At 45.6% G+C, this 14,758-nt stretch overlaps 1 protein-coding gene across 1 annotated transcript in view; it reads left to right on the top strand.

Moving 5' to 3' along the window:
• INVS (inversin) overlaps positions 1–14,758 on the top strand; it is a 522,371-nt gene that overhangs the window by 454,885 nt on the left and 52,728 nt on the right. Inside the window, exon 13 of the mRNA XM_030205118.1 lies at positions 2,127–2,419. Within this exon, the coding sequence (XP_030060978.1) occupies positions 2,127–2,419 (293 nt within the window). The remainder of the gene's footprint in view (positions 1–2,126; positions 2,420–14,758) is intronic.

The following is a 14,758-nucleotide window of genomic DNA, read 5'->3' as shown; positions in this document are numbered from 1 at the left end:
AGGGATTACAAAGCCGTAGCGGAGAGATTAAATGAATTTTTTGCTTCGGTCTTCACTGAGGAAGGTTTGGGTGGGATACCGATGCCGGAAATGGTATTCGAAGCAGACGAGTAGGAGAAACTTATTGAATTCCCTGTAAACCTGGAGGATGTAATGGGGCAGTTCTACAAACTGAAGAGTAGCAAATCTCCTGGACCAGATGGTATTCATCCCAGAGTACTGATAGAACTGAAAAATGAGCTTGTGGAGCTATTGTTAGTAATATGTAATTTATGCTTAAAATCGAGTGTGGTACCGGAAGATTGGAGGGTGGCCAATGTAACGCCTATTTTTAAAAAAGGTTCCAGAGGAGATCCGGGAAATTATAGACCGGTGAGTCTGATGTCGGTGCTGGGCAAAATGGTAGAGACTATTATTAAGAACAAAATTACAGAGCATATTCAAAAACATGGATTAATGAGACAAAGTCAACATGGATTTAGTGAAGGGAAATCTTGCCTCATCAATCTACTACATTTCTTTGAAGGGGTGAACAAACATGTGAATAAAGGTGAGACAGTTAATATTGTGTATCTGGATTTTCAGAAGGCGTTTGACAAAGTGCCTCTTGAAAGACTCCAGAGGAAATTGGAGAGTCATGGGATAGGATGTAGTGTTCTATTGTGGATTAAAAACTGGTTAAAAGATAGAAAACAGAGAATAGTGTTAAATGGTCAATATTCTCAATGGAAAAGGGTAGTTAGTGGGGTTCCCCAGGGGTCTGTGCTGGGACCGCTGCTTTTTAACATATTTATAAATGACCTAGAGATGGGAGTAACTAGTGAGGTAATTAAATTTGCTGATGACACAAAGTTATTTAAAGTCGTTAAATCGCGGGAGGATTGTGAAAAATTACAAGAGGACCTTACGAGACTGGGAGACTGAGAGTCTAAACGGCAGATGACGTTTAATGTGAGCAAGTGCAAAGTGATGCATGTGGGAAAATGGAACCCAAATTATAGCTATGTCATGCAAGGTTCCATGTTAGGAGTCACAGACCAAGAAATGAATCTAGGTGTCGTCATTGATGATATGTTGAAACCTTCTGCTCAGTGTGCTGCTGCGGCTAAGAAAGCAAATAGAATGTTAAGTGTTATTCGGAAAGGAATGGAAAACAAAAATGAGGATGTTATAATGCCTTTGTATCGCTCCATGGTGCGACCACACCTCGAATATTGTGTTCAATTCAAGTCGCCGCATCTCAAAAAAGATATAGTGGAATTAGAAAAGGTACAGAGAAGGGCGACGAAAATGATAAAGGGGGTGGGATGACTTCCCTATGAGGAAAAGCAAATATGGCTGGGGCTCTTCAGCTTGGAGAAAAGGCGGCTGAGAGGAGATATGATAGAGGTCTATAAAATAATGATTGGAGTTGAACGGGTAGATGTGAAGCATCTGTTTACGCTTTCCAAAAATACTAGGACTAGAGGGCATGTGATGAAGCTACAATGTAGTAAATTTAAAACGAATTGGAGAAAATTTTTCTTCACTCAATGTGTAATTAAACTCTGGAATTCATTGCCAGAGAATGTGGTAATGGTGGTTAGCTTAGCAGAGTTTTAAAAAGGTTTGGACTGCTTCCTAAAGGAAAAGTCCATAGACCATTATTAAATGGACTTGGGAAAAATCCACTATTTCTGGGATAAGCAGTGTAAAATGTTTTGTACGTTTTGGGGATCTTGCCAGGTATTTATGACCTGGATTGGCCACTGTTGGAAACAGGATGCTGGGCTTGATGGACCTTTGGTCTTTCCCAGTATGGCAATACTTATGTACTTAACGCATAGTAGGTGTTAATGCAGGTTTTAGCAAGTGCTAACTGCTTACCACTCCTTAATAAACATGGCCTGATGTTAGGTAACATGACTTTTTTTTTGCTCTTGCTAAAAATGACATTTGATGGAGTAGGTTTGATGTGATGTTTACAAAAGTATTAGATAATAATATGTATACCATCAGAAGTAAATAAGGCTACAGTCAAAATGTATTTTATAATGTAAATTATGCATGAAACCTGGAGCTTTTTTTATCAGTGTGTACTTTGCTTGATTTATTTTTTTGAGTACCAAATATTGATGTAATTACAGGAAACGAGAAGAAGAAAACAAGAAGAAAGAAACACGACTGCAGAAAGAAATACAGAACCAAATGGATCTTGTCCAAGAAACACACCAGCATCTTGAAAACATAGAAAAGTTTGATAGATGTCCAAATTCTTCTCCTGTGGCTGGTAAACCAAGTGATAAATATGGTGAAAATTTGAAAAGCCAAGCAGAATTAAACAAAATAGACTCATTTCCACCCTTTGAAAAGAAATCTTCTCCGAAGAGCCAGGTTCAGTCTGCAGAGTTCCATACTGAAGACTCTAAAAGAAAAAAAGGTACATTTCATAGTTTAATAGCTCCATAGTACAAGTGATAGAAGATCAAAGATATGACATTTCCAACCTCAGTACAGTTTTTTCATTCATGCATAAGAGTTTTTAAATTGTTGGTCAAAATTTAAAAGCACACTAAGGGGCATAGTTATCAATGTAGGCTACCATTAAGACATGTTATTTTACCACTAACTTGTGCTAATTTAGCACAGGACCTATTTTATGTAGTGAGACTTAGGGGCCCTTTCAATAAAGCTTAGTTTGTGCTAACGGAATTAGTACATGCTAAATGCTGCATATCCTATTTTTATACCTGTAGGCCTCATAACAGTTCGTACATGCTAATGTCCATTAGTATGCACTAAGCTTTAGTAAAAGGGCTCCTTAGTTACTAATAACTGGGTTTAACAGTAACCCAGTAGCACATCAGTCTATGTTGATAACTTCTTCCCTTAGTCATTGTAAGTAGGTAAACGGAGTATTTACTTAGGGGCTCATTTTCGAAAGAGAAAAACGTCTAAAAAGTGTCATAAATCACTATTTGGAAGTTTTTCTTCTCAAAACGTTCTAATCAGTATTTTGATTTTTCCAAATCTGCAGTGCGTCCAGATCACAAGGGGGCATGTTGGGGGTGTATCAAAGGTGGAATTTAGTGTGCCTAACACTTGGACGTTTTACAGCCATAATGGAACAAAACAAAAATGTCCAGGACTAAAACCAAGACTTTTTGGTCTAGACTTGTTTTCAGAATGACTAAGGCACAAAAAGGTGCCCTAAGTGACCAGCAGGCTCATTTTCGAAAGAGATGGATGTCCATCTTCCGACATAAATCGGAACATGGACATCCATCTCCCAGAGACATCCAAATCGGTATAATCGAAACCCGATTTTGGACGTCTCTAACTGAAGTCCTTCGTAAGAATATCCAAATTTCAAGGGGGCGTGGTGAAGGCGGGACTTGGGCGTGCCTAACACTTGGACATCTTTGAGCCATAATCGAAAAAAAGCAGGGATGTCCTAAAGTAAAACTTGGATGTTTTCACCCAGACGTGTTTTTTTTTTTAATGAATAAGGCACAAAAAGGTGCCCGAAATGACCAGATGACCACCAGAGGGAATCGGGGGTGACCTCCCTTTACTCCCCCAGTGGTCACTAACCCCCTCCGACCCTCAAAAAACATCTTTAAAAATATTTCATGCCAGCCTCAGATGTCATACTCAGGTCCATGACAGCGCTTGCAGGTTCCTGGAGCAGTTATATTGGGTGCAATGCACTTCAGACAGGTGGACCCAGGCCCATCACCCCCTACCTGTTACGTTTGTGGAGGAAACAGCGAGCCCTCCAAAACCTACCACAAACCCACTGTACCCACATCTAGGTGCCCCCCTTCACCCGTAAGGGCTGATAGTGGTGTACAGTTGTGGGTAGTGGGTTTTGGGGGGGCTCAACACACACGGTAAGGGAGCTATGTACCTGGGAGAAATTTATGAAGTCCACTGCAGTTCCCCCTAGAGTGCCTGGTTGGTGTCCTGGCATATCAGAGGGACCAGTGCACTACAAATGTTTGCTCCTCTCACGTCCAAAGGGCTTGCATTTGGACATTTTAGACATGGACGCCTTTGGTTTCCAAAATCGCTGAAAGTCAAAGACGTCCATGTCTAAGGGCGTCCAAATCCAAGGATGTCCTTGGTATTTTCTAAACGAAAGATGGACGTCCATTTTTTTTTCAAAAAATACAGTTTTCCCTGCCCCTGGATTTGGACGTTTTACAAAGATGTCCAAATCCCAACTTGGACGTTTCTTTCGAAAATGCCCCTTCCGATGACCCCCCAATACACCCCCCAGTGGTCACTGATCCCTTCCCACCCCTCCCCCAAAAATGTGAATAAAAATATGATTTACCAGCCTCTATGACATCCTGAGATGTTAAAGTCAGGTCTATTCCGTGGAGTAGTCTAGTGGTCAGTGCAGTGCACAGTGGGGGACCCAGGTCCCTATCTCCCTCTACCTGTCACACTTATGGTGGAAACTGTGACCCCTCCCAAAGTAAACAAATTCCTACTGTACCAACTTATAGGTGCCCCCTTCACCCATAAGGACTATTGTAGTGGTGTATAGTGGGGAACAGTGTGATTTGGGTGGGTTTTGAGGGCTCAGGGGACAAGGTAAGGGAGCAAAGATGAGGTGTGCATCTGTGACCAAAAACTTTGTTCAAAGCAGTATTTTTGAAGAAAAAAAAACGCCTGGTTGTGAGCACTAGATCCAACATTGACCCTTCCCTCATGGGTTACATCACCAGTTGTCTGAGCAAGGCACTTTGACAGGCATCCACAATCTCTCTACTTCTTTCTGATTCTTCCACCAGGACGTTCAAATCCACATCAGGCAAGTTCAAATCTCCCAACAATAGCACCTCCCCTTTCATACAAAGCTTATGAATATCTTCTATCAGGTCCTTGTTCAGCTTCTCCATTTATGCCGGAGATCTGTAGATAACACCTGTGTGGATACGTGTTCCATCTTCTTTTTCCAGGACGATCCATATAGCTTCTTCCTTTCTCCAGGTACCCCACATTTCAGCCGCTCTGATATTGTTTTTCACATACGCCACTCTTCCACCTCTTCAGCCCTCCCTTACCAATTCTGAAAACACCTGAAAGCCCACTTTTTCAGAAAATTCCTTTATGATGAACTTAGTCAAGCAGACAATCAGTCAACACTCCATAATCATGATCATGGACTGAACGGAACTAAGTTCACGTCGCTTCATATGGCTTTATAACATGTGATCTGTTTACTACGTTAATTGTTAAGCCACATTGAACCTACCACTTGGCTGGAAAATGTGGGGTACAAATGCAGTAAATAATAATAATATGCAAGTGACTTCCCACCCGCTGTGAGAACGTGGGACCAGCAGTGTTCTCTCATCCGCTGTGAGGAGAAGATGTGCTGTTTTGTGGGTCTGTCACTGCATCTGGTGCAGTTGTTTATTCTTGACACCTTTTCGTGCCTTCTTGACGGGATTTTTACCCATGCTCTTCATTTTTCCTTTTTGGGGCTTTTTTCCTTTTAGGTTTATTTATTGTATTTATTTATTGTACATTTATACCCCATGTTTTTCCCACAGTTGCGCAGGCTCAAAGTGGCTTACAATGCACTGATAGGCTAACGCCAGATCAGAGGTGGTACAGATACAATTAACTAGATAAATAGATGAAACAGTTTGTTTTCCCCCACTTTTAGGTTTTCTTTATTTTTTTCTGTGCTCAGTAGGCCTTCTTAGGCCTGAGCTATGGTCGGGCTCTTGTCCTTTCCTTTTTTCTTGGTGATTTGCCCCTTTTTAAGGTCAACATTGAGTCATTTGATTTGGCTATGGCCGTTTTCCCTTCCATGTTATTGAACATAAGAACATAAGCATTTCCATACTGGGATATGACTGAAGGTCTATGAAGCCCAATATCCTGTTTCCAATAGTGGCTAGTCCAGGTCACAAGTGCCTGACAAGATGCCAGAACATTAAAACAGATTTTATGCTGCTTATCCTAGAATATGCAGTGGATTTTCCCAAGTTCATCTTAATAATGACTTATGGACTTTTCTTTTAGGAAATTATGCAAACCTTTTTAAAATACTGCTAGGCTAACTGCTTTTACCATATTCTCTGGGAATAAATTCCAAATTTTAATTACACATTGAGTGAAGAAATATTTTCTCCAATTTGGTTTAAATTTGCTACTTTGTAGCAGTGGCGTAGCCAGACTGCCAGTTTTGGATGGGCCTGAACCTAAAGTGGGTGGGCACAAAATTTTCTCTCTACCCCCCTTCCCCAGCAAAATGTAGTCACACTAATCAGATGCATTTGTAACACAGGGGTAAAGTGCTGCTTTTCAGTGCATCAGGTTTCAGAAAATAATTTATTTAATAGCCTAACACCCTTTTCAATGAGCTTTCAGAGGCCAAAACCTCCTGCCTCAGGTCAGTATAACGCTGTTATGGTATCCTCTCCTGACCTAAGGAAGGAAGTATTGGTCTCTGAACCTTTTTTAACACAGGTACCATATTACTTTATCCTAAATTAAAAATAAAATTATTTTCTTTACCTTTGTTGTATGGCCATTTACTTTTTCTCATTGTGTTGCTCCCAGTCTCTAGATTCTGCTTTCCTTCGTCTTTCTCTTGCCAGGGTTTCCTGTCCATTCGTCACCTATGGCTTTTCATCTTTTCCTCACCCTTGATCTCCACATGCCCCTTTCTCTTATTCTCCAGTCTTTCCCTACTCTGTCCTCTCCCTCTTTCCATCCAGCAGCTCCCCTCTTTCTCTCCCCATCCTTCCAGTGTCTCCCCTCTTTCTTTTGCATCCAGCGTCTCCTTTTTCTCCCTACCCTTCCATCCAGTGTCTTCCCTCTTTCTCTCCTTATCCTTCCACTCATATACCCTCTCTCCTGATCCTTCCATCTAGTGTCTCTATCTCCCCTCTCCTTCTATCCAGTGTCTATCTCTCTACCCTTTTCTGTTCAGTCTCCTCCCTCTCTCCACATCCTTCTAGTTTCTCCCCTTTCTCTCTGCATCCTTTCATCCATCTCCCCTCTTTCTCTCCCTATTCTCTCATGTCCAGCAGCTCTCTCCCCTCTAGTCCCTTCTTCCTCTTCTTCCCTTGTCCAGCAGCTCTCCAGCCCCTTCCTCCTCTCCCTCCCATGTCCAGTAGCTCTCTCCCTTCCAACCAGCACCTGTCCCTTCCCACTCTCCATTCAGTAACTGTCTCTTCCAAATCTTCCTCCTCCCCTTCTTTCTGACTCTTTCTTTCAGGATCCCATCCAGCCCCTCTCTTCCTCCTTCCAACCAGCACATGTCCCTTCCCTTTCTCACTCTGACCCTCCCATCCAGCTCCTGTCCCCTCTGCCATCTTCCCCTTTCCTTCCAGCATCTGACCTCTTTCCCTTCCCCTCCCTCTGACACCCCACTGCTGCTAATGCTCCATCTTAAGCACCTCGCGTCTGCTGCTCTGTCTGCCCTGCTCTTCCTGCAGCTGTAAGCGATTTGCTCGTCGGCCCTTCCTTCACCGTGTCCCCCCCTCGCGGAAATAGGAAGTTACATCAGAGGGCGGGACACGGTGAAGGAAGGGCCGACGAGCAAATCGCTTTACAGCTGCAGCAGCGCAGAGCAGGGTAGAGAGAGCAGCTAACGCGAGGCGCTTCACCGTCCGATCGATTCGTCTTTTAAGGTTGGGTTCCGGGTGGTCTGCTCCTCGACGGAGCTGCGACGCTGGCGGGGCAGATCACCCCGCCTTGGTACGACGATGTTGGGGCGGGCCTGGAGGGAAAGTGGGTGGGCCTGGGCCCGTCCAGGCCCACCCGTGGCTACGCCCCTGCTTTGTAGCTTCTTTGCTTGCCCCCTAGTCCTAATATTTTTGGAAAGAGTAAATAAGTGAGTTGCATCTACCTGTTCCACTCCATTCAGTATTTTATATACCTCTATCATAACTCTCTTCAGCCATCTCTTCTCCAAGCTGAAGAGCCCTAGCTGTGTTAGCCTTTCCTCATAGTGAAGTCATCCCATATGCGGTGACCAGAACTGCACACAGTTTTCGAGGTGAAGTTGCACCATGGAGCGATACAAAGGCATTATAATATTCTCAGTTCTGTTGTCCATTCCTTTGCCCGGTGTACTAGGACCAGGTCTGGTAAGGACACCCATTCTTTGTGTCTCATGTTTGGGGCCTGAACGTACCCCTTCTAGCTGTGTTCTTTGACTTTGTATGAAGTAAAGGACTCAGATGGCCAGAGAGAGAGAGAAAATGTTTGAAGCCTGGTCTGAAACCTCGGTGTCAGTATTGGCATTGACATTGAGCCTTGCATCGGCATCAGGTGCAATGCTCCATATGGTTTCTAGGCCCTTATCAGACACTGAGAGTGGTCATGCATTGAGAAGGTCTTCACCTGCCTCGACATCGACCACAGTGCTGGGCCCCCCTAGCTCATTCAGCATCTGACTTGACACTGAGGAGGTATGGGGATTTGATGTAACATAGTAGATGACGGCAGAAAAAGACCTGCACGGACCAACCAGTCTGCCCAACAAGATAAACTCATATGTGCTACTTTTTGTGTATACCTTACCTTGATTTGTAACTGCCATTTTCAGGGCACAGACTGTAGAAGTCTTGCGCAGAACTAGCCCCGCCTCCCAACCACCAGCCCTGCCTCCCCCCACCGGCTCTGCCACCCAATCTCGGCTAACCTTCTGATGCCATCCTCACTGGCACCGAGGAGCATCAATAGCCGGCATCAGGCGAAGACCAAGAAGCATCATCATCGATCTCTCTTGACGCATGGTGCTGGGGTACCGAAGGATCCGGTCCCTGAGAAGCGTCAGCATCTGGAGGACCACTCCCCCTCCATTGTGGAGGTGCTGATGCGTGGGTCTTCATGCAGCCAGGACCAGGCACCCACACCAACCCCCGAAGGTTCAGCAGACTGCTTCTCAACCAATGCCGCAGCCTTTCCCGATGGCGATACTTGAGTGCATTTTGGCCATGCTCCATGAGCATTTGGCGTGGATCCTTCAGTAGAGTGCATTGGCATCTAGGGTGCTTGCACCAGCCATGCTTCTTCCTGCTGCTCTACAAGGCCGTCAGCCAGCGGTGAGGCCTCCAACCCCAGTGCTGCATGCAGTACCGACGTTGACAGCCACCCGTGCTGGCACTCCCTCGATGTTGGTGGAGGAAGCTTCCCTGGAGTTGAGGGTGGAGCCTGTGCCTCGATGCCCCTCCAGACAAGGACTCGGTTCCTCTATCTTGAGGCAGGCTTGATCTTAGCCCTCCCATGAGGAGTATTTTGCTGACACTGTTGAGGAGCGCTCATGGACATCTGATAAAGACCTTAAGTACTTCTCAGAGAAGGAATCCTATGGAATCCCATCTGACCCCTCCCCTCCTGAGGAAAGGGGTAAGTCTCCACCTGAGTGCCTCTTCTTCCCAAGTTTTGTAAGGAAAATTGTAGCTGCCAGTTCGTTTGGAGACAGAGGACGAGCCCAGGGCTGAGATGTTCGAGGTCCTGGACTACGACGAGAGGCTGTGACAGTCCTGCTTCACTGGATTCTGAAAGACGTTCAGGTGAAGAACTGGGAGTCCCCTCTGTTGGTCCCTGTCCTGCCCAAAATGAGTGATACCATGTATCAGATTCAAAGTTCCCCACGATTTGAAAGGCCTCAGTTGCCTCATCATTCCCTGGTGTTGAAATCCACGCTCAAAAGAAGCAGGAGTTCCAGGGACTATGCTCCAGCACTCCCGGGTAGAGAATCTTGAACCCTGGACTCTTTTGGACAGAAAATGCATCAGGTCTCTATGATCATCTCCCGCATAACAATGTTACCATCTCAAAAAGAGCCTCTACTTGCTGAACTTGGTGCACAGTATATCTAATTTGGCAGACTGTCTCCCACCAGAGCAGGCCGAGTCTCTTCGCCAGCTGGTCAAGCAGCAGAAGGCATGTCGTAAGTTCTTGGCCAGGGGCACTTACGATACCTTCAGTGTGGCATCCTGCATCTCTGCCCAGAGTATAGTGATGCACAGACTCTTATGGCTGCATGTCTCTGACTTGGACCCTGCGGTCCAGCAGAGATTGGCGGATGCCATGTGTTGGGGGATAACCTTTTTGGAGACAAGGTTGAGGAGGTCGCTGACCTCATCAAGAAGCACACTGACACCAGTGGTACTCTCTCCCACCGGGCACCTTCTGCACCCTCCTCCTCATCCAAGAAGTCTTTTGGGCAAGTCAAAGAGGGGTCCCTACTACTCACAGAGGCAAAGGTACACTCCTTCTTCTTGCCCACCACAGCAGGCTCAGGATCAGACCCAGTGTGCTCATCCTCATCAAAAGCATGCACCAAAAGCCCAACTGGCTCCCCAGTCAAAACAAGGGACAAGTTTTGACTAGCTCCAGCAGTGCATAGCTGCAGTAAAAGTAACTGTCCCGGATGACCTACCGGTCAGAGGGAGACTGAATTTTTTCCAAGAAAGGTGGCCCCCTTGTAACCTCAGACTAGTGGGTTCTTCAAACAGTCCATCTCGGTTACACCTTGCATTGGTGGCAGAGAACACCAAATTGCCCACCGAGAATCACATCTTAGCTCTCGTCACAAGGAGGTACTTGCAGAGGAACTTTCCTCCCTTCTAAAGGCCAACATGATCGAGCCCATTCTACCAGGGAAGAAGGGATGGGATTCTATTTAAGCTACTTCCTTGCACCAAAGCAAACAGGTAGTGTAAGAGTTCCATCTGAACCAGTCAATCATTCTTCCAATGCTTTTTTTCCCAAACCTCATGCCCATCCTGGTGAGAGCACACTGCACACCTTGGACTGCAAGCAAGCATTGGCCTTTTACTTGGAGCGGACTAGGCCCTACAGACAGTCCACCCAACTTTTTGTTTCTTTTGATCCTAACAGGATGGGGGTTGCCATCGGGAAACGCACAATCTCCAATTGTCTAGCAGATAGCATTTCTTTTACTTATTCCCAAGCTGGGCTGACCCTTATGCATCATGTCAAGGCTCATAGTGTCAGAGCCATGGCTGAGTCAGTCGCCCACTTGAAGTCAGCCTCTATAGAAGAAATTTGCAAAGCTGCAACGTGGTCATCAGTCCACACATTCACATCTCACTATTGCCTAGAGCATGATACCCGACACGATGGTCAGTTTGGACAGACTGTTCTGCAGAATTTGTTTGGGGTCTGGAATCCAACTGCACCCACCTAGGCCCATTTTGTTCTCTTCCAGGCTGCACTCTCACACAGTATGTATATAGTTTCAGGTTAATTCGTTGTTTTTACCTTGCCATTGCAAGGTCCTGTTATCCTACTGTTGTTATCGGTGAGCCTGGTAGCTAGGGATTCCCTCATGTGAGAATATGGCCTGCTTGTCCTCGGAGAAAGAAGGGATACTTACCTGTAGCAGGTATTCTTTGAGCACAGCAGGCCATTCTTTCTCCCATACCCTCCCACCTCCCCTTGGAGTTGTCTCCTCACCTGATAGCTGTACTATTGTACTGATGGTCCTGTGCTCTCACTGCTAGCAGGAAGGCATTTACACATGCGCAGTGGGGATGCTGGTATGTGTCTTAAAGCTGTATTATGCTAATTCAAGTGTTCTGCACCAGTCGACGTGGATGACATGACCCACATGTGAGAATGAATGGCCTGCTGTCCTTGGAGAATACCTGCTACAGGTAAGTATCCCTGCTTTTCATGTAGAAAACCCTTTATGAAATTACCTCCATTATGGGTAAATGTACACATACTGTGGAATGATTATCATCATGATATGGATCTACATATTGCATGTATAAGAATCTATAGCCCCTTTGACTTACGTGGAGGGGCATAATCGAAAGGGACGCCCAAGTTTTTCTGAGGACGTCCTCGCAGGACGTCCCGTGAAGGGGCAGGGAAACCCGTATTATCGAAACAAGATGGACATCCATCTTTTGTTTTGATAATACGGTCGGGGACACGCAAATCTGGAAATTTAGGTCGACCTTAGAGATGGTCGTCCTTAGACTTGGTTGTTTCTGATTTTCTGCGATAATGGAAACTGAGGACGCCCATCTCAGAAACGACCAAATGCAAGCCCTTTGGTCGTGGGAGGAGCCAGCATTCGTAGTGCACTGGTCCCCCTGACATGCCAGGACACCAACCGGGCACCCTAGGGGGCCCTGCATTGGACTTCAGAAATTGCCCCCAGGTGCATAGCTCCCTTACCGTGTGTGCTGAGCCACCCAAAAGGGCCGTGCCAACACGGTAAGCGCGGTAAGTGCCGCAGGGGGGAACCTGCCTTCAAGGGTGCCGCACCGTAGTTGTATTTTTTTTTTTTAAACCTTACTCCTCCGCTCCATCCCCGATTCTTAGTGCCTCTGTGAACATACTGCTTCTAGCTGATCACCAGATAATGCATACAATTCCCCCATCCCAGAGGTGACCGTTATCTGCCATTTTGTCCTATAGTCACCCCTACCCCCCCCCCCCCCTATAAAGCACATCAGGATGAGTCATGTGGAAGGAAAGGACATTCATCACTAAATTTCAGACGAGTCCCTTCCCCACCCCCACTCACCCCAGCCCAGGGAGAAGCCTCTCTGACCTAGCTCCCCGTAGATACGATATGCGTGGCTTCATAAAGTTATTATTGAAAAAAAAAAGCCCACGGGGTAAAAGAAAACCTCCTTGCCAGGGTCCGCCGGTCGCACTTCTCTAAAAGGGAAGCTGAAGGATGGCTTGGACTCCAGTTTCGATGGAAAGAGAGGCAGGTTCACGGGAGGAAAACCTCGTCATGCGAACCAATTTTTAGAATACACTAGCTCTAAGTGTTCTGAGTGTTGTAGAGGGTGGATATAATTCTTAAAAATTTCATTCTCTCTTCCCTCCTCCCCCCCCCCCCTTTTCGAGTGAGTGGTTTAGCCCATGGTGAGTGGACGACACAGGGGACCGTGGCTTGTGACACCCCCGCTTCGCTGCAGCTGTCTGCAAGGAAGTTGGTAGTTGTTGGATAACAAACCTCAAGGAGATTGTGCGCACGAAGCTGACAAAGTCACAAAGGGAATTAAAGAGGTTATGACTCGCGCGCGCCGCGCGGAAGGGTTTGACGTCATCTCGAGGAGGAGGCGATTCGCTAAGGTCTCGGCGTCTCGCGGAATTCTGAGATAAAAAGAGCCGCTATTTTTTCGTTTAGCTAATTTCAGTGTGACCAATCTCTGATAAAAGGAGCACGCACTGAGAAGCATGCGTCTTTAGCATTCTTTTGCTTGTGCGCTAAGATGACCCGTCAGCACAAAAAAAACTTTATTAGCATGAGAATTTAATTTGTTTTTAACATTTGTTGCCAAGCTAATGCATTAAATGATTTAAATAAAATGGAACGTGTACCAAAGAGTGAGGCTTATACTAGCAGGGGGGTGCCAACTGATGGTCTGCAGGGGGGCGCCAGAAACCCTAGGCACAGCCCTGCCCAAAACCCATTACCCACAACTGTACATCACTACCATAGCCCTTATGGGTGAAGGGGGGCACCTAGATGTGGGTACAGTGGGTTTGTGGTGGGTTTTGGAGGGCTCACACTTACCACCACAACTGTAGCAGGTAGGGGAGGGATGGGCCTGGGTCCGCCTGTCTGAAGTGCACTGCACCCACTAAAACTGCTCCAGGGACCTGCATACTGCTGCGATGGACCTGAGTATGACATTTGAGGCTGCATAGAGGCTGTCAAAAAATATTTTTAAAGAATTTTTTTGAGGGTGGGAGGGGGTTAGTGACCACTGGGGGAGTAAGGGGAGGTCATCCCTGATTCCCTCCAGTAGTCTTCTGGTCAGTTCGGGCACCTTTTCGTGGCTTGGTCGTAACAAAAAAAGGACCAAGTAAAGTCGACCAAGTGCTTGTCAGGGACGTCCTTCTTTTTTCGATTATGGGTCGAGAACGCCCATGTGTTAGACACGCCCAAGTCCCACCTTCGCTACGCCTCTGACACGCCCCTGGGAACTTTGGTCATCCCCGTGACGGAAAGCAGTTGGGGACGCCCAAAATCGGCTTTCGATTATGCTGATTTGGGCGACCCTGGGAGAAGGACGCCCATCTTCCAATTTGTGTCGAAAGATGGGCATCCTTCTTTTTCGAAAATAAGCCTGGTAGTGTTTTAAAAATAGCATCCGTGTTTTCTTTTCCTCCTTTCTGTTTTATCCAATACATATTTTATGTTGCTAGCATTTTTGAAATATGATATATACCAGTTATTGTGGCTATACCCCATGTTTAAATTGTTTCCCTGAAGTCATGTTTTTTGCTGGAACTCCAAGACAAGCAAAGGCACTAGTATTCTGTGCTGATTATGTTTCTGCACCTACAGTTTCTAATATTGTCACAGTTTTTTTTAAAGTTATGTCTTTGCATGACTTGTTTATCACACAAGTATATAAACATATGTTTTATATCATTCAAAAACTGTGAATCCAATTTGTTTATATTTCAGATAAGCAGCTCGCGAGAAAGTTTAAAGATAAGTTAGTACTGTGTAAGAAACCTCAAAAATAAAAGTTTAAATTAAAGATGCCCATTCAATGCCCTGTAATCACCAAAGATTTGAACCTGTAAGGTTACAGGGAAATACAGATATGCAAGCAAAATAAAGAATAATGTATATGTACTGTAAGTTGAAACATGGGGCAGAGGGATGCTTGTTGTCTCAGCAGAAGCATATAACTATTGCATCTCTTCTCTCCCCTAAATAAATGTACCCTAGGAGAGGTGAATATGTGTTAGAGATTTTCAATTATCACTGCAATACCATGAGTAAGGG

The sequence above is a fragment of the Microcaecilia unicolor genome, chromosome 1, assembly GCF_901765095.1.
Source record: "Microcaecilia unicolor chromosome 1, aMicUni1.1, whole genome shotgun sequence".
Taxonomy (NCBI): domain Eukaryota; kingdom Metazoa; phylum Chordata; class Amphibia; order Gymnophiona; family Siphonopidae; genus Microcaecilia; species Microcaecilia unicolor.
This window is presented reverse-complemented; position numbering and strand designations above follow the sequence as displayed.